At 38.0% G+C, this 27,666-nt stretch overlaps 1 protein-coding gene across 2 annotated transcripts in view; it reads right to left on the reverse strand.

Moving 5' to 3' along the window:
• Positions 1-27,666, reverse strand: part of TENM1 (teneurin transmembrane protein 1) — a 453,479-nt gene that overhangs the window by 197,869 nt on the left and 227,944 nt on the right. For both annotated transcript variants that reach the window (XM_071757633.1, XM_071757632.1), the window contains one exon: positions 5,822-6,082. In XM_071757633.1, coding sequence (XP_071613734.1) covers positions 5,822-6,082 — 261 coding nt within the window. The remainder of the gene's footprint in view (positions 1-5,821; positions 6,083-27,666) is intronic.

The raw sequence follows: 27,666 nt of genomic DNA on the forward strand, positions 1-27,666 counted from the left end.
CATATAAAATCTGCATTTCAAATCATCTAGAGGAGAAACTTAAGATAAAGAAACCACACTGGCAATGTAATTAGTCACCAGAATTAAAGTATTACTGAAAACACACCTGCTAGGGAGAGGAAGCAGCCTGCAGGAATTATCCAGTGCTCCTAGACCCATATTCTGGAACCTCTTAATTATATACAATTCCTCTTACTCTCACGGCACAAAATGTAAAGTCAGGGTGCAGAGGTAGGTATGGTTAAAGAAAACAAAATTAATATCTAAAATGCTGTATTTAACTTTGTAAGACATAAATGAAAGCAAGTTGAAACAAACAGCAACAAAATCTGCACTGTTGTCTACAAGCTAACTGTAATTTCATATACATCTCATTCTTATCCTATTTTCTATTCAGAAATAATTGTCTAATATGTTTGGTTTACGTTTCACTTTTTAAAGACTCTGAAGGTTGCAGTCATGGGAAGCAGCCACTTTCTCCAATTTTTTTTTCTTCTCGGTGGTCTGATGAAAGCTATTTGCTACTATCAATTTGTAAGACAAAGATATGCTAATATTTGTAATGCCAAATAATACAGATTAATGCTGATCTTCATCTTACTCCTAAGCCCAAGAGGAAATGAAATGCTAAGAAATTTAAAAACAGAAGATAAGACTTTCTCATGTAACATAATAAACAATGAATTAAATGGATAAAAGTTAAAAAAAAGGCTGAAGAACGAATAATTTTTTGCCATCCATGGTAGAACAACAATAAATTCTTAGAAGATCTCATACTGTTGAGAAGAAATGGTGTTTAGATTAAACCTTGCTAGCCCCTAGAAGGATAACTCATCAGGACTTTCCACTTCTCTACCAATTCTGTACTCAGTTGCTAGATCCCTTTTTTTACCTCACTTTATTACAGTTTGGAACAGCTGAAAAGCATTTTGCTAGGGGGAATAAAAAAAGCTCTAGATAGTTTTGTAACCAAAACTGCAGTGGTTGATGGTATTAGGAACCACCTAAGAGTAATTTCATCTTATTTACCTGGCAGCCCTAACTTTCATCTATGATCAGAGCTTGCAAGCTTTTCTCTTAGCCTTATTTAGCATTTAATAATTTTATTTAGCAATTAATTAATAGCATCCCCCTTCTCATAATGACTGTTGAAATGAAGCCAGATAAACCTTCACACTTCTGCACTGCAGCACTCAGATGGAAGGCAGGTGCTTTATTCCCTGTCCCATCTCATCTCTTCCCCCCCTGGCAGCCTGGATAAACCAAGTTCCCAAGGAATGCAGCAGCACTTCAACATCCCTTTGCACTCTAAAATCCTTGTGGAACTAATTTTCCTGCATGCTCATTTCCATCTGAGAAAGTCAGGAGGATTAAAAAGAAAGATGGAGCAATCATTTATATTGCTCTGGGCTCCTAAAGCCACATCCACTATCCCTCTGCTCGTGTTAAATGAGAGGAAAGCCAAGTGATTTGGGGTTTTTTTGAGCTCCAATGCCAAGTTACTCATTTCTGGGATAAAAACTAGACCTGACTGTTCTCCTGAAGCTTCCCTCCCTTCCCTCTTTTAGCTACCCAGGAAAGAAATCAAAACTGCAGGGATCAAAACATTACCCAACCTTGTGCAAATGCACAGATACTTTTTACTCTGATGTGGGCAAAAGTAACGTGGATTATGGAATATAAAAAAAACCAAAAAACCCCAAACCCTGTGTTCTAAATACTGTTTCATTATCTTTAATGTAAAATATGAAATACTGTTTGATATTTATCTTTAAATTTGTGTTCATTGTTCTTAAAAGAGAAACACAAGAAAGGGAATGTTTTAACACTGTGTACTGATTTTAAGATCCCATATGAAAATCAAAGATTTAAATAGCAGATATGCAGATGCAATGCTCTTGCCAGATAGAAAAAGCAATGAAGATATTCACTTAAAAAGCCAAATTTTTCCCCACATTACTGGCAAACAACAACTCATCATTAGATGAATTTCCATATACGTGCAATTTCATAAATGTCTTAAATTCTAGGGGCACAAATGCAAGACTTCCATGATGGTACAGGTGATGCTACAGTGCTTACAGAGCATCTCACACTTGTCCAAAGCCATTCAGATGACTTTCATGTTTCCAGCAGCATTTCCAAAGCAGCCACTCTGATATCACCACAAGCACCTTACACCCTTTAGCAGGTGTCAGGTCCATTCCCCCACGTCCTGTCACAACTTGACATCCTAAAAACTCCCTCCCCAGCTTTCTTGTAGGCTCCTTCAGATACTGGAAGGCTACAATAAGGGGAAAAGTCATCTTCTTCACTAGCATAAAATAACTATTTTTGATATTGATGTTCTGGAGTGTTTCCATCTGAACTTTACATTCATGGATTGTAGAGTAACACTGTTGATGGGTTCACAGAGCTATTTATACTATGCCAGAGATAAGCAATGATGCCCAAGAAACTGGTCACTCATTCCTTACAGTTATTAAGTGTTTTACTAAGCCTCAGGCAAAACTGAACACATCTGGGACACTGGTAGGAATAAGCTGCCATTAACATTGACAGTACCAAGCTAAAGGGGAATATTGGGGTTTCACACATCTTTAATGCTGCCAAAATAATCAGAGTATGTTTCAACACTGATTATGACAGGGTTGGTGCATCTATAGAGGAAAAAAACCCTCAAACTGGGCTACTCAGAGTACAGAATGAAGTCTACATCCTGTGTGAGGGAACCTCCTGCGAGAGCTTTGAATGAATGAGGAATTCAAGGAATATCAAAGCAGAAGAAAATTTGCACAAGTATATTTGCTTTAGATCAATGCAGAGTAAAAATGTCCTGAAAAAGCCATTCTGCATTTATAGAATTGTGGTCAGATAGGAAAAAACCAATACAAAACCCAGCAACAAAAACCAACTGACCTTCTCAAAACACAGGCAAAGACAGCAATTAGTTTTTCCAAGCAATACAACAACTATATTTTTCTCATTAATATTCACCTCATTGGTGAAACACTGGAACATTTGTCCCCAGCAGTGGTAGATTTGCCTGGAAACATCCAAGGTCAGGTTGGACCTGAGCAACCTGATCGAGTTGAATCTGTCCCTGCTCATTCCAGGGGGTTGGACTAGATGATCTTTGAAGGTCCCAAATCATTCTATGATTCTATTAATTTTTCTCCAGTTACAAATAGCTGTGTTCACACAGCCTGGTCAACTCTTTGAAAGCCAGAATTTCTAAACATCTATTTTCACAGTGATTAGGCACTCTCATGGAAAGCAGCAATTAATGAACTTCCAGCAACTGATCTTACATGCTCACTGATTTTTACACCCCAGATGTTCCTGGCATAAAGAAAGTCTACTTCCATGGCAGGAATTGACAAGGATAAATGCAACACTTGCAGCTCTCTGGAAAAGCCCCTGGCACAAATAACTGCATGGAACCAGCAAGATGTGCATCCATTACTTCATTTATGTAGAGATTTATGAACTTCAAAGTGTGCTTTGGTACTGAGTGCCAACCCAGATGGAAAACATGTTGTTCCCTGGATCAGGAATCTTGACTGTCAAGTTACCTGTGAAGTACTAGAGAATATAAATGAATACAGCTTGATCCATCATTGTCTTCCAATATATCCATATCAAGACTGTAATTATTGTAATGCCTCAACACCCCAGGCAGCACTGGTACCTGCTCTGCCTGGAGACAGCTGAGGAGTTCAAATGACCTTGTGCTGCCAGTTTCTCTCTCTTCCAACTTACTCATGCCCTTGCTTCCCTCTCCCAAGTATTTAGTCAAAATTTGTATTTGAGCACCTAAAAAATTATTCCCCGATTAAAAAATTGTTATAAATCTTACAAAGAACCAAATGTTAAAGCTACATGGAAAAGGACTCCTCTGTTCTATTCTAGACCAGGCAGGAAATCAGTTTCAATTTATTAAAATCATTCTCTGAGACTAATATTTAGAACCACTCCATTCCTTGTTGGTGAAGCACAATGATTACAGATGTCCCTGTGTTAATGACACTTAACCCATGACTCCTGTAATGCAGGATGATGAAGATAACAAAAGCATTTCATTTACTACCTACAATAATACATCCTACCTATGAAAGGATGACTTCTTTAGTGCAATTTACTGGCTGAAAAAACATCTTGAATATCCAGCTGTACCACTGTGTTCCAGACTGAAACATACAACTTGATTATGCTTTCAATACATCATCTTCCCATCACATTAAACCAGAAAGAAGCACGTGTATTTTCTAGTCTGAAAAGCACATTCCTTTCTCTGGTAACATTCCCTTTAAATCATTTTAATAGTTAAGGACCAACCAAATCCAGGCAGACTAGGATCCAGTTCCAGCAGCCACCATCTAAACCCAAATATCTTAGGAAAAGCAGGTTTAAAAAGCCTGTAACAACATTTTGCAGAGGATGGATCCCCCCAGAAGGTGGCAGAAGCAGAAGGTAGAAAGCAAATATCCATTGCTTGTCATGCAAAGGAGGTGACATCTGAAAATTAGCTGATTCTAGCAAGACAACACCATGTGAGTGCAGAATGCTTCATCCTGAAAGGAGTCTGGAATTAAAAACCTTTAGCTGTGCACTAAAACCTTATTTATTCTTTTTTAAAACTCGTGTAGACAATCTGATGCCTTTGAGCCTACATTGGACATTGTCATTGGTATTGACAAACATGGAGATGAAGTTAAAATTACCAGCTTTGAATTTGACAAATTCAAGCCATGTAACTAAAGAAATGACATTTGTGACTGAATTCTTTGTCATCTTTTGTCTATATATCTACTCAATGTATCACTGTCAACAATGAAGTGTCAATCTGCCACTTTCACTCTCTCTTAACCAGTTAAAAATACCTATTTAACTACATTTAGAACTATCATAACATGGAGCTATTAAAAATGGAAATTAATGTATGAGCTAGGCTTGTTGATCTTAAGTATGATAAGTTTGTTTACTTACTATATTATTTATGGAAAAATTTAAAGCAGATTTTCATCATTTTTGATGCAAAGATAAAAAATTATCAAGTCCCCCCACGTTACCTTATCAAACACACATTTTCCCATTCTGTGACATGCTAAGCCATAAAAAAGAGCAAATAAAAAGACAAAAAATAAATAGATAAAAAGAATAATAATAAAAAAAAAAGTAGAAGAATAAGAGCTTGAAAGACAATGAGAAATTTAAAAATCCCACAGAAAACGAAACAAAAAACTCCACAAAAGCCCCCTAAAAACCTAACCCAGAAACCTACCATCCATATGCAAAGATTTGTTCAATGTTTCCTACAGATAAAGCATTTCTCCAGGCTACAGCTGACCAGAGCATTTAGGCTGCTGTGATGTTGTCTTTCTGAAATCACTTGGCCATAGAGTCCTAAACAAAGGTCCAGAAGCCAGCACGTAAAAGATAAATACTACACAAAAAGTGCTATAAATGCACATTTATAGACCTGTCCTAGAACCTAATTCATAGGTCACTAAACTCAAATGGTAAATGTGCTAAGGTAGAAAAATGGAGCATGTAGGAAAGGAATCAGTCTCCAAAAGAACGAAATTTCAATTTTTTTTTCTATCTACACTATAAATACAATGCACAAACCAAGCAAACCTTTGACCTTTCATATAATACAGAGACCTAAGGAGGAAAAGGGGGAGGGAGGAAAAATAAAAAAAAAAAAAAAAGAAAGGAGAAAACAACAGGAAAAAGGAAAAGAGAGGTAGAAGCAGCTAATTTCAAATAAATTCCAACTTGTATGCAGTACATGAGATGTTTATTAGATCTTTGTTACCATTTTCCCCATCAGACTTCCTTTCATGGTCAGTGTCAGTGAGGGACAGTGCTGAGTTTGCCCGGCTTGACAAACAGGAGCTGTGTTCCGATTTCATCCCCCTCATCCACATCCTCAGGGCATGGTCCGGGGAAGCAGCACCTTCTGTTTCAGTATCCATGTCTGAGCCCACCTCTAGTGGGTAACTGTGCTCAGCTACACCATGTAAATCTGTTTGGTAGCCAGAGCACAGAATATGAGGAGTTTCACAGAATTCCATGTCTGGAAAAAAACAAAAGTTCAGAGAAAAAAAAACATTGAGAAGTGAAAATCAATAGAGCTGTGATTTTCCTTTGGAAAAATCTGTTTTGAAAATTAACGTTGTCAATACTACTAAGAAGACTTTTTTTTTTAGGCAGTGACTCACTCAGATATGTAATCTCCTATGAGTATAATACAAGAGAGTGCAATTCTGTAAAATACATAATACTGCACTGTAATTTTGCCTTTATGCCTGATAGAAATATGTTATAGCTCAAATATGTGTACACCCACACCCTGACAGCAGCATATCAATTTACAGAGAAGTGAGTACTTACAAATATACATAACTTTTCTTTTTTCTTTTTTTTTTCTTTTTTTTTTTTTTGTTTCCAGAAAGGCAAGAGCTCTAAAATTAATCTCAGTATTCTTTATCATAACAAATTTGCAAATAGGGAATTTACAAAATAACTTTGGAAATATTTGGGTTATCACAGAAGACACAGAAAGGGTACTCACCACTGGCTTGCTCTTTGAGAGTGCTGTCCTTGCATATTCACACCAGGGAGGGGGTTTTGGTTCTCCAGTGCTGGTGACCTACAGGAACTTCTCAGAAGAGCAGTGACTACTGGGACTGTACAAGTGCCATCTCATGACACCAAATGATTAGAGACTTTAAAGAGTTGTACAGTGCTCAATATTTCAGTTATTCTGACTCAACATGGCAACTGTAGGGCAGGAGAAATCCAAGGACACACAGAAGGTGGACAGGACCCATGATGTGAATATGCAGAGGAAACATTCTCAAAGAACCACAGGTAAGTAACACACACCAGCACATGGAAACTTCCTTGGAGGCAGCCTCTGCATATTCTCACTTGTGAGAATCCAATTACAAACACAACTCTCAGGGAGAGGTAGAACAAGGAGTTCTAATTAAATAAGGATTACAGAACAGCACTCCCTACGTGAACATCAGACCTGGGATGCCACCTTGAGAGACTAAGAACAGTACCACACATGCACACAGTCTTTCAATTCCTAGAAAAGAAACATTAGAGACAACAGTCACTGATAAAGAGGCTGAGGACAAATGCTCTCTTCTACTGTCATCCTGACTAAAGCTTCAATTTGCCAGACTAATCCACTTACCAGCCAGTGAGAGGACTGGCTCTTATTTTAAGCACTCTCAGGAGTAACAGAAAGCCCTGGTATGTTCCTGAAGCTGTTGACCAGAGTCTACAAACCAAATGCTAATCTGGAATATTCTGGCTCAGTGTTAAAATCATGTGTTGCTTCTTGCCACCTTTCATTTGCCAACAAAATATTCCTGAAGGTCTCAGTTGTAGTGACAGCCTGGCTTTCAGCTCAGGGAATGCTCTCTTTCCCAGAGAGCAGGGGAAGAAGGTGGGCAGTGAAGAGAAAGAAGTGTCCATAGCCTCACTTTCCTATGCAAGAGTCCTGGGAAGCTGTTCTGGTCCCCTGGTATTGTCACTGGATTAACTGGTCCATCCCAGCAGCAGCATCCATCACTGCTCCTGCTCCTTTTGGAGCAAGGACAGAAGTGGGGAGTGCTCCATCACTGCTGGGATCTCTGCCCCTTGTTCACAGGAGGAGGACTTGGACTCTGCTCTACACTTAAGAGCTTAAAGCCACCTTCACTAGCTCTGCTCTCCAAGTACCTCAAATGCCTTGAGGCTGACAATGAGGTTTGATAGATATGGCTAGGAAAAAATACCCAAAATGTTTCTGGAATGTTTAGTTTCAGCAATAGAGGGAATATTTGATGTTTGAACTTTATCTGCCAGGATAATTCAGTGTTCTTCATGCCCTCTGGGGCCTGTTTAAAACTGATAAACTATATAGACAATAACTATATACACAAACTAGACACACAATAAACAAGCTCTACTTGGTTTAGTTAGCACAGACCCAATCTTTTTATGACACAGAGTTTTTGATGTTGGACACTGAACCATCACAGCTGCACCACAGGTCTAGCTTTTACTTTCTTTCTGACAGGCACTAAGTGAATCCAATCACCTTTATACAAAACATGGTTCCAAATGATTCGCATCAATTCTTATTTTTTCTTTACCAAATTCAAAAAACACCCGCACATAAACCAAGAATAAAAAGCCAGCAACAGTCCCAGATTTCTAACTCAGAAATACAGATTGAATCACATAAGCAGCCTGAATCTACTCCAGCCTGAAAGAACTGCATTGTTCATTTCAGTGGAAGATGTGGATGCCACTTTTCCACCAAACCCTTTCCCAGCAACGACGAGGTGAGTCGAGGCTTTCTTGAGAAACATCTGATTTGAAGTTCTGCTTAACAGAGTTGAGCCACTACAAAAAAGTAGATGGGAGCCTCACTCCATCTGCTGCACCCATCCTCTGAAAGGAAGGGCAATGCCAGATCTGTACCCATGCTCTGAAAGGAAGGGCAATGCCAGATCTGTACCCATGCTCTGAAAGGAAGGGCAATGCCAGATCTGTACCCATGCTCTGAAAGGAAGGGCAATGCCAGATCTGTACCCATGCTCTGAAAGGAAGGGCAATGCCAGATCCTGTACCCATGCTCTGAAAGGAAGGGCAATGCCAGATCTGTACCCATGCTCTGAAAGGAAGGGCAATGCCAGATCTGTACCCATGCTCTGAAAGGAAGGGCAATGCCAGATCCTGTACCCATGCCCTGAAAGGAAGGGCAATGCCAAATCTGTACCCATGCTCTGAAAGGAAGGGCAATGCCAGATCTGTACCCATGCTCTGAAAGGAAGGGCAATGCCAAACCTTGCTGGCAAGGAGCTCACACCCAGCAATGAGCTACCTTGTCCCATGCAGGGTTGCAGTCCAGACTGTCTATGCCATCAAAAATTAATGATGGGATGTCTCTCTCAACTAAATTACACCTTATGATCTCAAGAAGCATCTCCATGGTCTCCTTCCCCTTGAGAACATTTCCACTTCTTTTCACCAGCTGAGGAACTTCCTTGTTATTAAAAATCTTCTCCTAACTTCATGAACCCTGTCAGGGTGCTCAGGGATGCAGGCACTTCTGCAGATGGATGTCCACCCCAGGCAGATGTCTGTCCCAAAAGCCTGCAGCACATATTCCCCCTGTTTGCAATCACTTATGCCAAAGGGAAACTTCATCCCAGTAAATCTCAGGAATGCTAATTAGATTACACATGTTTAAGAAGCAGAGAATTTACCCTTCAGTCTGTATGTTAATTCCCAGTGTAGCAGCTCAATAATTTATCTACCTTTTTTTTTGGTGGGCAAGAGAAAGTGACTTTTTTATATTGTAATTCATATTCAACACAAGTCTAATGCAATATATTGCCTTAATAGCCTATTCCTTAAGTATACAAGCTTTTGTAGTATTTTAACTCCCATGGGATGCACTTTCTGAAAAGCACTTAAAATGCCAAAAGTGGCCAATTTTAGTCTCCATATCTAACCTTGTTACCTAAAATATGACATTTCCACAAGGGGATAAAGTTCAAGTGAGGGTTTATCACAGATTTAGTCTTACCAAAAAGACATTCACAAGAGAAATGAGGGAACATTAATATGAAATTCACTGTTTTGCATGAACACTAGAGAGAGAAAGAAGTATGCAGTTATGAAAGTACACAGAAGATGATGGGACTTACACCTCTAGAGCCTATTGTAATAAAACTGTCCAAAATACAGGTATTTTGCTCTTCACTGGTTCATTTTTTTTCACAAAAAGTAATGTACAAAGAAACAAAGTATCTAATGATCACCAAAAGGAAAGAAGGATGGGTGCATTAAAAAAAAAAAACAAAAACCCGCATTTTAATTATCAGATCTCAATTATCTCAGCATTTCAATTAACAGATTTCTGCAAACTTAGTGGACTGACTTAGCATCAGGAATTTCTGCACTGTTGCTATTTGCCAAGAATTTTGCTGATTTCAAGCTATTAAGATATAAATATTATTCTATAAATTTAATTTTATAAATTAAATTTTATTTATATTTCAAATATATAAATATTTTTCAACAAATATTTAAAATAAGGAGAAGACTGTCCAAACAAAGTACGTAAGAGAGAATCACAAAACTAATCTATAAACACAGGTGTGCAAAAAGAACCTTCCTTTCAAATTTTCCTATTCTCTTATGGAAAAATGTTACTTTGCATTAATAACACAATGACAAATAATATTACTTAAGTTACCTAACTCACATATTTGTTCAATTTGAAAGAGCTTGCAGAAATATATAAATAATTTAAAACTGGAATAGTTGGACACGTTGCTATAATGTGCTTTTTATGAACCCTCTCATAGGATTAAGCAATTCTGACTTAGATATTTTTAAAGTTTCTTTAAATAGTCTCGATTCACAAATTTTATTCTTGATTCTTGGTGGTTCTTACTCTGAGTATTCTCTCCATCCAAACACACACAAATCAATACTGGGGATGCAAATGTCCAAATTGTGGTTCTGGGGTTAGTGTAGGGTTTGGGCTTTTCTGGTGTCCCACTGTGAATGCTTATGTTGTTTCACACTGAATTTACACCCCTGGTTTTATCAGTGCATGGAATGGAGTTCCAGCAGAGAAAAAAGGCAGCCCAGCTCCTCATGGCACAGGAGCTTGGGGAGTGAGAAGGAGAGAGGGAGCAAAGGAAGAAGAAATGTAAATCAAGTGGGGAAAGTGAAGTTCCCATTAATTTTTGGAAGCAATACATATGCACCCTCCTAAATGAGAAATTTTGAGGGCTATTGAGCACTCTGCTGAATTCAGTGTGTTCAACAGCCCTTGAAATTGTTCATTTCTCACCTGAGGACCCTGGTTTGCTGGCTGGATGCTGGACTTGAGAATTAAATGGGAAGAGATCTTAAGCTGCTTCATAAAGCTGCTCCTGTAACACAGCCTGCTAGATAACTCTGGGAATGTCTTTGTGTGTTTATATCCCATGCAGCCTAAGATCTTACTTGTTTCCAAGTTGAGAACATGCCACAGCTTTCCTAGGATAATATAACTGAAAGACATTAAACTTCAGTACCCACTCAGATGAAAATCACTGAGGAAGGAGCCCAAAATCAATTGATCTGCACAAGCACATTACACTGACTATTAATTTGCTTTAGAAATCTCATGTTTATCACCAATTATACTATCACAGCCCCCCCATCTCATTTGCATTTAATTTAAAAAAATCTGATACATTCTTACACACACATAAAAGGTACTATTTGAAATGTGTTTCTATGATGTATCAAATGCATCATATTGCACATGATTTCTTTTACTGTATTTCAACTTTTCTTTGCATACCCCTATCTATGTAGTTTATTTTCTTACCATCTCCAGTTGCCACCAGAGATGCTAGAGTTTAAGAAAACCCCCAGTAAATACAATTTTTAAAAAAAAAAGAATAAAAGAGGAATTAGTTTGCTATAACACTAAGGAGTTTCCTGAAATTTGTAGATTAGGCAGCTAAGGGATTAGGAGAGGAGATTGCACTTTCAGGAAACTGTTATGTGAAATTTATGAGAAAGAAAGAAGCTCTTTACACTTCAGGTCCTTCCCCAGAGGAACCAGAGGATGAGGTTTCAACCCATGCCTCAGAGCAAATATCTTTTTAGTCTCTTCTTCAGACTAATTCTTCGGATTTAGAGAAACAGGGCAGGGGCAGACAGTCTGGTTTTTAAAATGCTCCTGCAGTGCTCAGATATTAATAACAATTTTTATTACTACTAAAATCAACATGAATAAGGAAATGTGCTTCTCAAATTCTTCATGGAAAACATCTTGATCCTATGGGGATACAGCCAAACTTTCTCTCCCCCCAGAAGCACAATATTCTTTCTGCAGATCACTGAGATTTTTTTCTGTTAGAGATTTTATTTTTCAAAGAGTACCAAGCACAACGCTAGAGAGAAGGCTTTTGCAGGTACTGTGTGGATACAGTGGGTCTCAGTTTAATTTAGAAAGAAACATTGTCATTATCAGATTCACTAGGAACATAATCCTTCAAATTCAAATAAATTTTAAGTCTTACTGGCTATGGCCTTTCCTACTCCTGAAGTGTGGCTTTATGAGCTAAAGCACTTCCATTCATAAGATTCTGTTAAAGAGAAATTTATATTGCAGGTACTCATAAATATCTCTCCTTTAATGAATTTTAGAGTTATAAAACCATAGCAAATGCCAAGAGTTAGCTTTTAACCTAAATTTCTGTTAAAGGAAACCTACTTAATCTCAAATAATGACCACACTAACTCTACCCTATTAAAGACAAAAGGGAAAAAAAAAATCTAATTACCACAGATGAGAAAGAACCTCTGTATCATTTGTAAGGATAAATTAAGTTCTTCTCATGCTATAGTTGAAACACATTTTGGAAAAGCTTGTCTTACAATACATTCAATTACATGTCCATTTCCATACGCACAGATCTATTAGGAAATTACCAATTTTCAAGAAAAAAAGATTTTCTCTTTCAACAGACTCTGTTCTAAGAGGAAAGCATTATAATTCCCTTTCAAGAATTTTTAAGATTCCTTGGTTTTGAAATAGTTTTTCACTTACAAGTTTTGACATGTATGCATTTCAGGGACAAAATAGATCATGGATCCTACTTCTTGTCATCAACTTTTCAAAATTCAAGCTCGCCACAGTCTTAGACTGTAGATTTTCTTCAGTTTTTCACTTAAAAAAACCAAGACTTACATGAAGGACAGCAGAAACATGAATCAAAATAATCTACAGCAGATTAACAAATGTTTCTCTGATATAGTTTCACATCAACAAATGTTCTTCCTCACGATTAACAAAGTGTGAAACAGCAAAGTACTGCAAGGATGATTACAGTTTTTAACAGGCAAAGTTAAGGTTGTGTTTGCAACTTGTTTCAAAGTTTTCATGGCCCTTAAGAAAGACTGAGAGAATTATTAATCAGAGTGTAATGTGGGTACTGGAATTCTTCAAAGTGAAATTACCCTCAGATTGTTGCTATATCCCTGCAAATTTGAATTCAACTCCAAAATGCTCTTCTGGTAGTAAATTCTGAACAAAGCAAGATTTAAAGCAGAATCACTTTCATTCAAACATCAATCTTAGAGGTTTCATGACAGGTATAATTTTCTAATATAATTTAAGATGGAAATATGAAATTAATTTCTACCAACAGTTTTGATTCTGTTTCATAAAATATTTTAAGAATGCACCTTTTGCTTCTAAAAATATTGAAACTGTTTCCCTTTTAAAATTCCAATTGAACCACTTAAAAGACATGAGCATCAAAGCTGTATTAAAAAAAAAAAAGATCTGCAAAGCAGGTATCACTGTACTTTTCACTGTCTTAGCATTAGAAAGCAAGACATTTAAAAATTCAGAAGTCTAAAATCTGATTTAATTTACAGTGCTGTAAATCCAGAAGTGGATTTATAAATCTAAGAAGCCAGTGGGCCGAGTAAAGAAGGTAGCACTTAGGCTTCAGGTATGTGTGATTGTCTCAGAGTGAGCATCTGACAAGTGCTTTTCTTTGTGATGATGGAAATACTTTTAGAAAGCTTCTACCAACAGAAATTGCCCAGAAATGTTCTCCTTTACTGATGGGATAGTCAACAGAGCTGGGCACTCAGACCACAGATGCTGCTCAAAAAGAATGATTGGAGTATCTCAGCTCCTCACCTTCATTGCCACCAACAACTGAGAGGCTCTAAAATAATTTTAAAATTGCTTAAGAGATTATCATGGGTACTACCACCCATTTTTCTTTGAAGTGCCATGGATGGAGGGCAGAGAGGAAAGGGAGGAAGGGAGTTTGTCTCACCCTGTGCCAGCTCTAGGGAATTCTCAGGGAATGAGTTGTTTCAGGTGAGAGAAAAAGACTTTGCAAGTCTGGACTGGCAAAGCTGCACTTGTTCACATTACAACTGACAAACTTTTGAAGATACTGAAAATCAGGAAAAAATGATTTGCAATGAAGCAGATACCACAGAGAGGTCTAAGAACCCTGAAGCAAAATCCCTTGAAGGAAGGGGTGATGTTTAAGGCAGTCACCAGCATCACCTTGGGATGAACAGAAGCACAAAGATCATTTGGTGTCATCACACAAGCAAGGAAAGGAGCACTTGCACTCTCCTGGGGTGCAAGGTCCCAAGATCTGCTGTCAGCAAGATCTTGTCTTCAGTCAAAGGCCCAATAACAGAGCAGAAGGGTTAGGAAAGCTAACAAGCAGCCAGGACATTTGGGCAAATATTGTGTAGAGAAGGAGGATGCTGCTGGTTCCATGTTCTACCACCCTCGAGCTGGGCCTGGATGGAAAAAGGAAGAAGAATTTGAATGCAAGCAATCACCCACCTCCAAACCAACAGAGCTCAGACAGGGTTGGGATATGTGGCCTTTCCTTTTTGCTGTGAATGTGCTGGAAATTCAGAGCAGAAAATGGCTGATGGGAAAAAGGAGAAAAAGCTGCTAGGGAGAGGCAAAATCACCAGCAGCAAGAGTGAAGAGCTTTGTAAATTGTGACAAACACCCCTGGCTCTGAAGGGTGAACTATTTGCTGGGATTTCTGAGAAGTCAGGAAGCTCAATGAACCAGAACAAGTTATTTTGGAAACATAAATGCTTGACCCTTTCTGATTACTTGGGTAAAAACTTGACAAGCTTCCAGTGTCTCCAAGTCTGCTGGTCACAGCAAGCAGGTACACACAGAGAATCCCAGAATGGGTGCACATATTTGCACTTTTTTTTTTTTTTCTCCCCAGATATTGCAAAAATTCCATGTGGTAGACACTATCTGACACGATCTTAATAAATTAATGTTTACTTTGGATGCTCTTTAATTTAGATTGAACTGCTAAATAACATTTGGAGCAGCAAATACATCCTTCAGATTCAGCTTGGAAGAAGGAAGAGGGAGAGCAGGAGCATGTGCAAAAGTCCTCAGCACTTCCATTCACATCCAATTACATCCAGCTGCCAATCTGACCTACAGGAGAAGTTATAAAAGACAACTTGGCACCTCTCTTCCATTTGATGAGACAACTGGGGTTACAGCTTGTCAGTCAAATAACCCATCTTCCCCCCAAAAAAACTCTTGAGGGGTTTGTCATCAACTGTTCCATCTGATCAAGAAATGGGGCATTAAACTGCCTTCAAAAAATTCTGACCACTTCTACTCCCTTTTTTCTTCAAGCGTTCAGTTTACCAAAGAGAATTCACTTGCAGCAGTTCAAACCTACAGGTCAGCTCTACTGGAGTTAAATATGATAAGAAGTTAATGGAAATAATCAGTTTTACATTTCTTATTTTTGCTACATACAATCACAGCAATTATTTTCCAGCTGTTTAACTAATTTCCTTCCAAGACCTTTATTAGATTTTCTAATATTGCCAGGTACTATTTATCCTACACTATATTTTGGTAAGGAACTATATAAATGATAAGGACTATTATATTCTGTTTCAGCAACTATGAAATGGGATACTTTTTGGTTTTACACTATCAAGGTGAAGCAAAGTAACTCAGCTGAAAACAGAGGAATCATTCCAGGTGTGCACACACAGAAAATACACTGTGGTTACTTTATAACAGTATCACACAACATCATTATTATTTAAGTCAAATAAATAGTTTTTAAAACTTATTTACCCTAAAATGCACATCATAGTTACCAAGAAAAGATGTAAATCTGAAACATTTGTGTTAGAATAACAGAGTCCCCAAGCATATAATATGGTACTACAAAATTTTCCACCACAAGGTTTGATGCAAAGCTCTAAAAAAGGATGTAGCATTGCTCCTGTGCTGCACCAAAGGGAACTAAATAGAAGAAAAACTTTCAAAGCACATGAAATCAAAAGGCTTCTGTACATTTTCATGAAATTTAAACAAGTGCTGTGAGTACCCATGATCTGTCATAAAAATTTATTCAAATTTGGGATCACAGCCACTACAACAAAACAGCAACTTCAGTATTTTTTCTCTGGGTAATTGTTTAATTTTTTTGCAGCTTTAGACCTCTTTGATTTCCTTGCCCTTTCTTAATATGACTTCTAATTGTTAAAAAATAGTAAGTGGTTTATTTGCATATATAATAGTCATTTTAGCAGCTATTCTAGTCACTGCTTTTGAACATTCCAGCCTGTGATTTAACCACATGGCATTTTTAGCTTTCACACAGCCATAGAATTGATACCTGGGAAGTAACAAGTCACTGACTTTTCTCACCTTTGAAAATTAGCAGGCAAGCACCAGTTCTTTCTAACGTACAGCAAAGGGAAAGTTGACTATCCACAACTAAACCAAATCCACTTCATCATCAAATAACAAAATATATTTGTATTGTTAAGGTCTGTGAAGATGGTTGAGAAGCTGAATACCTCATGTGAGATAGGTAGAAGTTGTCAATGACTTCGTTAGAGACAAATAGTGGGAAAGGAAATTAGAAAATGAAATTATTGGTTTGGATCTTAACAGCTTTAAAAATGTCAGGGGAATCACCCACAGCATTAACATTCCCCATCCAAACTGCTTCTGAAGTTTTCCAGCAGCTGCCTGTGAGACATTTCATTTGTGGATCAGAAGATGCACAGGTACCACACTTGGATGCTGTAGCAGCAGGCAACTGAAAGCCTGGAGCTCACCATAATTCTTGGTTCTGTAAAGCTGCTTGATCAGTGATGCTTGGAAAGAGCCAAAGTTATGAGCCTCAACAGCAGCTGAGAATACTCTAACCCAAAGACAATAAATCAAACCAAAAGAGCAGATTAGCCTACAGCAACCCTGTAAACTCTGCCATGCCCTGAAACAAAGGTTGCCATAGGCAGGTAAACAAAGCTTCCATTCTGAATTGCTGGAAATACTTTGTGCTTCCTGATTAAAAAATTCAGTCAGTTGAAAGTGAACTAATTCAGGTGGTGGGAACAATAACACAGGAGGCATTTAAAATGTAATTAAGACATGATCAGAAAAGGGACACATAAGGGAGATAGCACTCAAAACAGAGACTCCAGAGAAAGACCAGAATCAAGGAAAAATGAGAACAACTGTGTATTAGAACATGTTCAAAGACATTTATAAATACTACTAAAAGAATCTGTGCAGATATCAATTCAACACTAGGGCTAATCAGAAAAAAAAAAGGAAATATTTCTTTGTTTTACAAAACCCTGGTGTGCTTTAATGTCTAGCAGAGCCAGGTGTTGGGAGAGGCAGAAGAGGGCCCTGTCCTGCAGCTGAGCCATTCCAAAGCATGATGCTGCCCACAGAAGAACTGGAAAGCTACAGGAATGTTAAGTGTCTCAATTCTTCTGGTTTTATTCTATAAAAACTTTAGCTCTACTGTTAGTCGACCTTGGGGGTCCATCCTGTGGCCCCCAGGAAAGCTCTGGGTTTGGGTCCTAAACCTTCTCTCTACCTGGTCTTGGCAGCTGACATTGCCCCTGTCTCTGGCAGCTTTTCAGGCTGTAACAGAAACTGTTTCATGTACTGAAAAGTACAGTTTAACATGTCCAGTTACTACACTAAGGAGAAGGCAAGCAAACAAAAAGAGTAAAAACGTGTAAGTAGACATGACTGTGCCATTTGTATTTAACACTATGAAAATGTATCAGAAAAAAATAAAAGCCAACATCTTTTTGGCTTTTGAACTCGAATTCCTTTCTAGTTATGAAAGGAATTGTTTTCAGATGAAAAAAAATAAAAGGACATGTGTAAGTATCCTTTTTTACAAAGGTTTCTTCTAACAGACAACATTATGTTTTAAACAGATCTTAAAGTTCTTTTTCCTTGTTTATTCCTATCAAAGCTGCTTCACGCAAGCCTGCTGAGTTCAGAGGCTTCACAAGAAACACTTCCCCCTACAGGGTACAAATCACATGTGGATTTTGCCTTTTTTCCATTATCCACCATTTAGTATTGTCTCATTTCTCTACCAGCTGCTTCACCATTTCCTGAGCTGCTCCATCTCGTACTGTGCCCAATATTAGACACAGCAGCGACAGAGCAAATGGGAAATAAACAGCACAGCTGATGGGGACAACTGGCAAAGGATGAAAGCAGCATATCCAGAAGTGGTTATGAGTGGAAAAAAACCACATTTGTTTGCAGGAGCTTAAATCACTTCTCTCTAAAAACATAGCAAGATGCTCTCTGACTCAAGTCGAATCAGAGGAACTGTTATAAACCATACCAGTTCCTATTTCAGTAAGCACACGGAGAACTGAACAGTGGATTAGGAGCACATATTTAAAGTACAGAGCTCCCAGTGGAGGGGGAAGGAAGAAAGGAAGAGTTGGATTCAGTGGGTTTGACCATGAGGATGACTCAAACCCAAGGATAAACAGTGACCTGCCATGTAGCAATGAAGACAGTGAGCACAAGAATAAAGAACTATTCTCACCAGGCTAATAAAAAGTACTTATTTGAACCATCTTGTCAACAACACATTCAGAAGAGTATGAACATCCCTTATCACTGTCCTCTTCCCAGATCTTCCTGGTTTATTTCAGTTCAAAATATGGAATGCAGAAAGAGCAAGGAATGAACGGATGGACACCAGAACAGAACACAGAACATGAAATGAAAACTTGATGAGATACTGGCCAGAAAATGTCACAAGTCAGGATCTTTCTGTTTAGTTCCCTTGTCTCCTTGCTCAGAGTAGTTTATTGAAATCATAACAGGCAGATTTGTTAAGCATGTTTTGAAGCTAAATTTTAACAGATTAATGACAAGAAAACTGTAAAATTGTGTTGAATATTGACAAAGACACCGAGTCAGTAAATTCCTCACTAGCACAGAATCTGCTACTGAACTCTGACCACTTCAGACAGTGACTGATCTCATCCTGCTGCTACAGCAGCTACTCCTTATTTAGCACTTTTATTCATTTTAGTAATATTTACACAAAATAGAGAAAACAGTCTTTATGTTCCATTTTTTTTTCTCCTTTAGTAGAACTTACTAGACATTAGAATACATTTTATGCATACAATTCTTCTAAAAAGATGACAAAATTAAACTGAAATACAGGTACTTGCTAGCAACATTATTCCACTCAAGTGACAGTCTAGATAAATCCTTTCCCATAGCCAGTTTAAGGACTGAGATTTCTTTTAGTAACTACAATCCCTGAGAAAAACTTGAAAATACTGAAATTCATGTCTTAACAATCAATTGACCACAAAACAAATCTAAATCAGAGCACCAAGTTCCAGCAGAGAAGCACCTTGTTCATGTTCACATTCAGGTGTGGGATTTAAAGCAGCTCATGGAAAGCTGAGTGGCAAGTGCCTTGCTTTTCTTTTTCCTAAATCAAGAACTGTATAAAGGGAGAGTTTTATAACCCTCATTACTGTCACTTCACCCAAATCTGATGCCACAGACAATGGAGCATTACTGAACCAGAAGCTTCATGCTGCCAAAACGGTGACAGCAATGATCAGTGGTGTGAGAAGTTTGGTTTATTTGAGTGGAGCTGCTCAAGGATGATGATAATTATCTGTGAAATGAATATTCATCACATGGCTGAATTCAAGTCTGAATAATACTTCACTGGAGAGTGGGAATAATGTAAGGGAGAAGTTGGCCAAAGGAGAAAGGGCTCACTTTGGACTGAAATCCAGTGCAGCTTCAAGACACAGATGGGTGCCAGGAATTCACAGCCTGCAGCAGGCAGACCTATCATCCCCCATGTCAGTATCTAAACATTAAGTTGCAAATCAGCTAAAAAAGCTTTTATATGCCTGAAGGTTCACTCAGATCTACTCCAATAAATACATTACTATTATTTCTACAAGAAGTAATTAGCCCTGATGCCACCCTCTCCCCTTTTCTCCACAACTCCAAAATCTTTTCCTGTCAGAGAAGCCCTTGCTGCCTCAGGGCAATCCCCACTTTCAGAGGCAGCCACTTCAAAAAAAAAGGCACAAAAACCAAAGGCACAACAGCCACCACGATGTGATGTGACTGAAGTAAGAGAGTTGGATTTTGGGGGTTTTTTTGGTTTGTTTTAGGGTTTTTTTGTCTGTCGTGTCGGGAGCCTCCAAGAGATATTTTAAAAGCCTGCATCAGTGAGATCTTCAGAAGTTTGATCCAGCAGTTAGGACAAAGATGGGACAAGATTAGGACAAGCAATTCAGTCAGTAGATTTGGTTTTTTGATTGGTTTTTGTTGGGTTTTTTTGGTTGTTGTTTTTTTTTTTTTAATTCTCTGAAAGCAGATCCATTTTCTAAGAATATTTCACAAAATAAAAGCAACCTCTAAGCAGCCTTCTCCCCAAACACCTAAACTCTACAGATCAATAGAAAACATTTAATTGCAAACATTAAGTAATCACTAGTACAGTATGAGCTTCAACTCATGTCACACCTATAAGCATAATTCTCACTGTATCCCTAGAATCAACAGTTCCATTAATCCTTTGAGAGTCTGAATGCAGTCAGCCAAAGAAATCCTACAGACATCTCCTTTCCAAAATCTCTGACTGTACACTGCTGACAAAATGCTGCTCAAGGTTATGTATTGACAGATGCTACAATTTGTAATGTAATTTTTTGTTGTTAAAGACAGAAAGATTATTTTCTAATTTACAGTAGTATGACTACTGAAGCCAAATGACTGACTTCATACAGAATTAGCATTAAAACCAGACTTGTGTTTTTCATATTTTTATCCAAAGGCAGAAATATAAAATTTATTTTCTCTGTATTTGCAGAGAAAAGTTCTACAGAAAAGGAACAGTCTTAATCCAAGGACCAAAGCAAAATACAAAGCTGCATGTCAGTGTCACTTATGACTACAAAACCTCAAGCCCATAAAAATGAATGCATTCATTTGTTAAGGAATTTAACAACTATGAATTTAATTTTTAAGAAGATGAATAATAGCCCCTAAAATATCTTGCTAAATTCCTCAAACTATGTCTAAATGTTGAGGTAGCAATGAAAACCACCAAGCAGCCCACCAAAATATCCTCATGGCATCATGCACTCCTGAAACGATTCCTAACCTAGTATGGCCAGAGTAAGCTTTACTCCTGGTAGTAGCAGAATTCTGAAAGCTTTTCCTGTTCTAAGTGGGCAGATGAAGGGCACGCTTTGTCCTTTGCCACAGACATGAATGTGGTTTGACATTAAACTGTGGTGAGCTCAATAACTTCTTCCATACAGATCCTACAGTAAACAGAATCATAGAATCATAGAATCCTAGGGGTTGGAAGGGACCTGGAAAGATCATCTAGTCCAACCCCCCCTGCCAGAGCAGGGCCCCCTAGAGTACATCGCCTAGGAACGTGTCCAGGTGGGTTTTGAATGTCTCCAGTGAAGGAGACTCCACAACCCCCCTGGGCAGCCTGTTCCAGGGCTCTGCCACCCTTACAGTAAAAAAATTTTTTCTGATATTCAACTTGAACCTCCTATGCTCCAATTTACACCCATTACCCCTTGTCCTATCACTGGTCACCACTGAGAAAAGCCTAACTCCATCTCCCTGACACTCACCCCTTACATATTTGAAAACATTGATGAGGTCACCCCTCAGTCTCCTTTTCTCCAAACTAAAGAGACCCAGCTCCCTCAGCCTTTCCTCATAAGGGAGATGCTCCACTCCCTTAATCATCTCAGTAGCTCTGCCCTGGACTCTTTCAAGCACTTCCCTGTCCTTCTCCTTTGGCTCATTTAAATTTTTTTCACTAGAACTCAGTAAATGGCACTGAATATACAATTAACTCTGAAAGGTTGGATACACAGGAGGAAAAAAATATATTTGGAGGGACAAAGATCTCTGTTCTTTGATGCCATCTCTTTCTGTGATGGCAGAGCCAAAGACAGGAGTGCTCTCCATGCAGGTGGATGTTATATGTTGATCATGATTCGTATCATACAACAGGTAACAGACAAAATGGAGCTCCAGGATATGCTCACAGAAATGATTCATCCCCTAAGAACAGGCAAATAAATTCCTTTCTTCCTTTCTCAACTGAAATACATGAAATTTTCAATACCATGCACCTGCCTGCACGAATTCAAAGACAATTTTGAAATCTATCCTGAAGTACACAATGAGAAAAGGAACCACAGCAAAGAGGAAACTTCTAACCCATTTTCCAAGCAGCACAAGGGAATACCTCTGGGGGCAATTATTAGAAAATATATCTAATATTTATCTATTTAAACTCTTGGTAACTGACTCCAATTGCAATAAAAATCCCCAAATTGGTCCAAAAGTAGCATGTGCACATACTTCTGATTTCTGCATTTCTTTTAATATCTACATCTCAGTGAAATCTCAGAAAAAAAAAAAAAAAGGGTATTTTTCTGGACTAAACAGGTTAGGGTGAAAGATTTTACCTTAAAGCAATGCAGGCAGCACTGTAGTCACAAATAGGAAAACTCCCACAGAAATAACAAAAGGAAATTGTAACTGAGAAATTTTAAAATTAATTCCTGCTTCCAGCTAAACAGAATAACCTATTTTATGTAGGGCAATATATAGTCCTTGAATTTCTACTAAAAATTATTAAGTAGCAATTGGAAGTAATTTCATGCAAGTGTTTGAAAAGAAGGAAGGACTTGGAGATGCTCAGATTTAAATGAAAGCAATTGTTTTAACAATGCTTAAAATTGCTCTTTGATCAGAATTTAAAGACTTGCTTCCCTAAGAAAAGTGTATGCATGTTCCACAGGACACAAAAAGAAATCTGAAAAAAGAAAACTACATTTTTTTTTCTGCACTGGTGTTGTTAATTGTGTTTGTAGATAACAAGAATGCTTAGTTTGATTATTTACCTCTTTCCTGAACAACATTGAATGAAACCAGGCAAGCCTCTTGCATGGTGCCAGAAGTACAAAATTCCACAGTTCAGCAGTGAAAGCACAAGTGAGCTGCCATTTTTAAGAGTTAGAAAAAAAAAAATATGACTAAAAAAAATTAATGACTTGAGAAATTAACATACCTATAAATGGTCACTGTTATTTGAATTTGCATTTCTGTAATTTTTAAACATAAGAAAATCTGCTTCTAAGATGCATTTTCTTACATTAAGCTGTTAAGAAAATAATAGGTGAATAATCTCTCTTAAAATGAAGAGAAACTCCAGTTTTTATGTACCTCTAAACACCAATCTATTTCATCCTATTAAAATGTTTAGCAAGGGAGCCTTAAGAATTTCTGGCAAATATTTTGCTGCTTCTGTTGCTGTCCATAGGAACCCTACACCTGCACCAGGAAGCCAAAACCATCAATACTGGAGAACTGTTAGAAAGATTAAATAAAACCTTCTGATAAATCATGGCATTTAAGCACACTGGGTAATTTATTTCCTTACTTAGGTCACTTTTAGACCCATGTATTTCTGTTTGTTTGAATCAATCTTAAATTATATATGAATAAGTGAGAAAAAGTGTGGCAAATCCACTGAATAAAGAATTCTCCTTTCAATGGAAGAGCTAAAATTCAGAACCATTCAAAGAACTAGATTACCATCCGTTTTATTAACAGAAATTTTGCAGAAAAGTTCATGAATCTGCAACGTTTAAGTTTACACTAATTTTTCCTTCCATGCTGGCTTCTTAACAGCTTGGAAACTGCACCCAATCCAGCAGCCCCCTCCTATGGCCTTGCTGCTTGTCCAAAAGGCAGCAGGAGCAAATTGAGCATCTCCAGGTTTTTTTTAAAAAATTGTTTCACCACTCTGTCCTGTTTATTTTCTGTCATTTTAATTCCAGGAGAAGTGTCCTACTAGGAAAGTGATGCAAACAATGGCTAAATCATGAAACATAAAGCCTCCCACTAATTTTCTTTGCAAGGGAAGCTCCACACAATTCATGCTACACTTCTGCAGTAAGAGAGTGATGCTTCTCTCTTAGTTATGCATCCTAGTACATTACTACTGGATAAAACAGAGTTAATCTTTAAAAAAAATATATAAACCTTGACATTTGTGTCTCTTGTACCCTGCAAATATTATCAGTTGAGGTTGCTGGCTTTGTAATCTCTTGGTGATTTTTTCTCTTGGTGTTTATTTTTTGTCATGGGACTTTTCCTGTTCTCAGACAGTTTTTCCAGAGGTTACAGGTGGAAGTGACTGTATCAGCCCTACTCAGGAGTCACTATTTTCTTTATAACTGGTGTCTAGTTATAAAGGATGGTGGTGAAACAATCAGTCTGCTGGTGTTAAACATTACCTTACTCTTTCCATGCTGTTTTTCCCATCTGACCTAAAGATACTTCATCTACTTGCAAAGCTTTCCTAATGGGTGGCAGCCAGCAGGCTACTGATTTTTGAGCAGCTTCCAATGAAACAAACTTTGCAAGAAGAACACAGGCACAATTTATTCTCCAGAACTACCTACAGAACTCAGCTCAGAAGTATTTCAGTCTCATTGTCAAAAGAAAAACAAATTTAAGCTCTAAATGAGTTCAGATACACCCACCCTGGTGTTTATCCAGATAGGCAGAAATGTCATCAACTCCCTGAGCTACTGCTTGACAGGGCTTTGTTTTGAGAGGTACAAAATCTTCTGACAGAGAGATAACTGAGAAGCCTGGGGAAGAAATGCTGCTTTCTTTCAGCATCTGCTCTACAAATGCAGATAAGCAAACTAGATTTCTAGTTCCAGAATATAAAGACAGCTCTTATTGTTTCAAAAAGAGTGAGATGAAAGACACAGCAGGTTTATGTATATTCAAGAGGTTTGTAGGACAAGGGCAGAGCCATTCTCTGGTTCTCATGTTCTGTAACACTCCCTTGTCTTGATGTTTGTTCATATCTTGGTTTTAACTTCCAACTGATGTTCTTGGGCACTTTTAAATGTTGTAGGAAGAGGCTCTGTTGTTAATACAGCAAGACAATTTTGCAGATGTAATTGCAGGCTTTGACAAATAGCATTCCAAAACATGAAGTCAGAAGTTGAAGCCTCTGATGTAGATACTCCAGTAGTACTGGGCACTGGTTACTGGTGGGTTGCTGTATCTCAGATTCTGTTACACTGTCTGGGTTACCCTCCTCTTCCAATTTTTATTTCCATGATTTCTGGCATTTTATGCCATAGAAAATTGTTGATTCAGAGAAGAGAATGGAAATTAGGATTGTTGTTTGTGTTTGTACACTGACAAATGGATGGTTAAGCTTGTGTAACATTTGGAGAATGTTTTTTCATTCCTTAGATGAGATTTGTTAGCAGGGGACTGGAAATGTTCTGTGATCCTTTTCTAATTTATTTCCTTTCTCAGTACTTTTTTTCCCCTCAGTTTCCCCCTTTCTTGGATGTTCGCTTCTTATATCAAAAGAATTATTTATGGGAATGAAATTATTTTTGATCATATAAGGCATTTTTTCCAGTGAAATGATGGCAGAGAGAAGATTGGAAGCAGCATTACAGGAATGGTGACATCAGGTTGCAAGCTTTTTTTTTTGGGGGGGGGGACAGGAGCACCCACTCCAACCTCCTGGAAGAGTTTCATTGCACTTTGAGTTTGCTCATGCATTTTGATTTGATGAGGGGAAGGAAAACCATTCCCTCCATGAGATTTTAATGAAGCCCCAAACATACAGTTGCCTCACCCCAGTTATTCCAATGAGTGAAATTTCCATTTGGCAAATCAAGAAAGACAATCCCGAGGGGGTCTACATCTAAGTGCAGCTTTTTTTCCTTTCCTTCAAGTTTGCAGATACTCCCCATACAGAGGAGAAGACTCCAGCCCTGGAAGCCACATGGAACTGCTCATTTCTCTCTTTTTTTCTTGGAGACAGTAACATCAGTGTTGAGGTTGCTTAGAACATAAATAGCCAAACAAAGCACAGCACACCAGGAATCCCAATTTCTGCAAGGGAATACAGGAGGAGAGAATGCACGAAAGCTTTAGGAGTGGGAAATCTTTTACTCTGCCACATATGTAATTTTTTATTTTTTTTTTTTGGACAACACGAAGCTCATAAACACTCAGACCAGATGGTGTAACATACAGCAGCAGGAGATGGAGCTTATTAGCTGTCATTTCCTTCCTCTAGTGCACAGCCCAGAAATGGGAAGGACCTTTAAATCACCCTCTGCTGAAAGCTGAGAACCTTCCATGAGACAGGATGAGGGATGTATTGTGTACCCTTAAACAGAGTTCACTTCTTCATTATGCTTCAAGTCCTGCTTTAAAGTATGAAGGTATAAAACACACTTAAATTCAGTTGTCAAATTTTCTAAACTTAGCAAAATACTGTTGTAAGCAAAAGTCTACAATGTCTGGCATTTGCAAACAAATAATAAAAAAAAAGATTCTAATTATACAAAATACCAGGCCTGTCTTATAATACTATGTTGCTGGGAGTTTTCTATGCTGTTTTTGTATTTTCTTTCTTAAATTACAGTATTTCAAGAGAAGTGCTTGCAAATATAATAGCTTTGCTTTATAATCAGCCTGGTTCCTGCTTCCTCTTCCAGAGCTCAGAAGTGCTTCATTCCACTCTGCTACAATCACCTTCTACAATAACTCAATACACAGCTCTAAACAAATCATGCAGCTTAAATGTTATAAAAAAAAAATAAAATCCATTAACCCACAAATCTCATCATAAAGAAAACACTGAGAACAAAAGAAGTAAATACCCACCTAGCTGAAGAGTTCAAAACCACCACATTTCTAAGAGCCTGTATAGCACTGGTTCTTTTAAAAGGTATTTTTTTTTCTATGAATTTTACACTTCTTTCTTGTCCACTCTACACTACTGATGTCTGGCTACAAACATTAAAAATGCATTTTACTGTGTCCTGTTTACATTTCAATAAATAATTACACTATTCTTTATCATATGACCACTACTGGTAAAGGCTCCAAAATGTGCAACCAGCAGGTAAGAGCTACAATGAACTGTTCTATCTTATTCCATCAACCACCAGGTTAGCACCCTGATAAAATTTTTCCTTTACTAACTGCTCTTTGTGGAGTTTAAAAGAACACAGAGGCCTAAATTCACCCAGGTAAGTGCTCCAAATTTCTAGTAAAGCAATAAAAAAATCACAGCCACTCTGCTGGCATCAGTTTCCTCCAAGGGGGCTCACAAGAACACAGACTTGTGGGATGTTAGAGTAGAACTCTAGTGTGACAGATCCCAGATTAGGGGGTGAGGCTAATAAAGATTGGCTTATTTACCTTTCCACATCATTTTAAGATGAAGAATTAAACCAAAAATCACACTCCATGATCTGGAAGAGCCACAAAGCAGCTCTGCTGCCCTGAGTGGATGTACATAACTGAAAAAAGAGAATATGGCTATTAGGTAAAAAGCTTTTGCTACTTCACAGGTGACAAAAAACTGCCATGGCATTTTCCTGACTGGACAATTTTTTACCAGTGCTTGTCAGAATGCCTGATATTTACAGCTATGATGATAAACCTGTTTCTGACTGCTCATCTGATGTTAAGAGTTACATGTGTTTAAATCTTCCTTCCTGGTAAGCTTCAATTTGCTGAACTTTAAAGCACAGCAGAACAGATTCTGAATCTCTGCACCCCAGATGTACATTTTCTTTCCTCAGGAAAGTGCTTTTCAGCCCTGGAATTTTGATGCTGCCCATGGAACTTCACCATAGTCAGAATGGAACCCAGGGGAGAAATGA

Source organism: Heliangelus exortis, chromosome 14, assembly GCF_036169615.1.
Source record: "Heliangelus exortis chromosome 14, bHelExo1.hap1, whole genome shotgun sequence".
Classification (NCBI taxonomy): Eukaryota; Metazoa; Chordata; class Aves; order Apodiformes; family Trochilidae; genus Heliangelus; species Heliangelus exortis.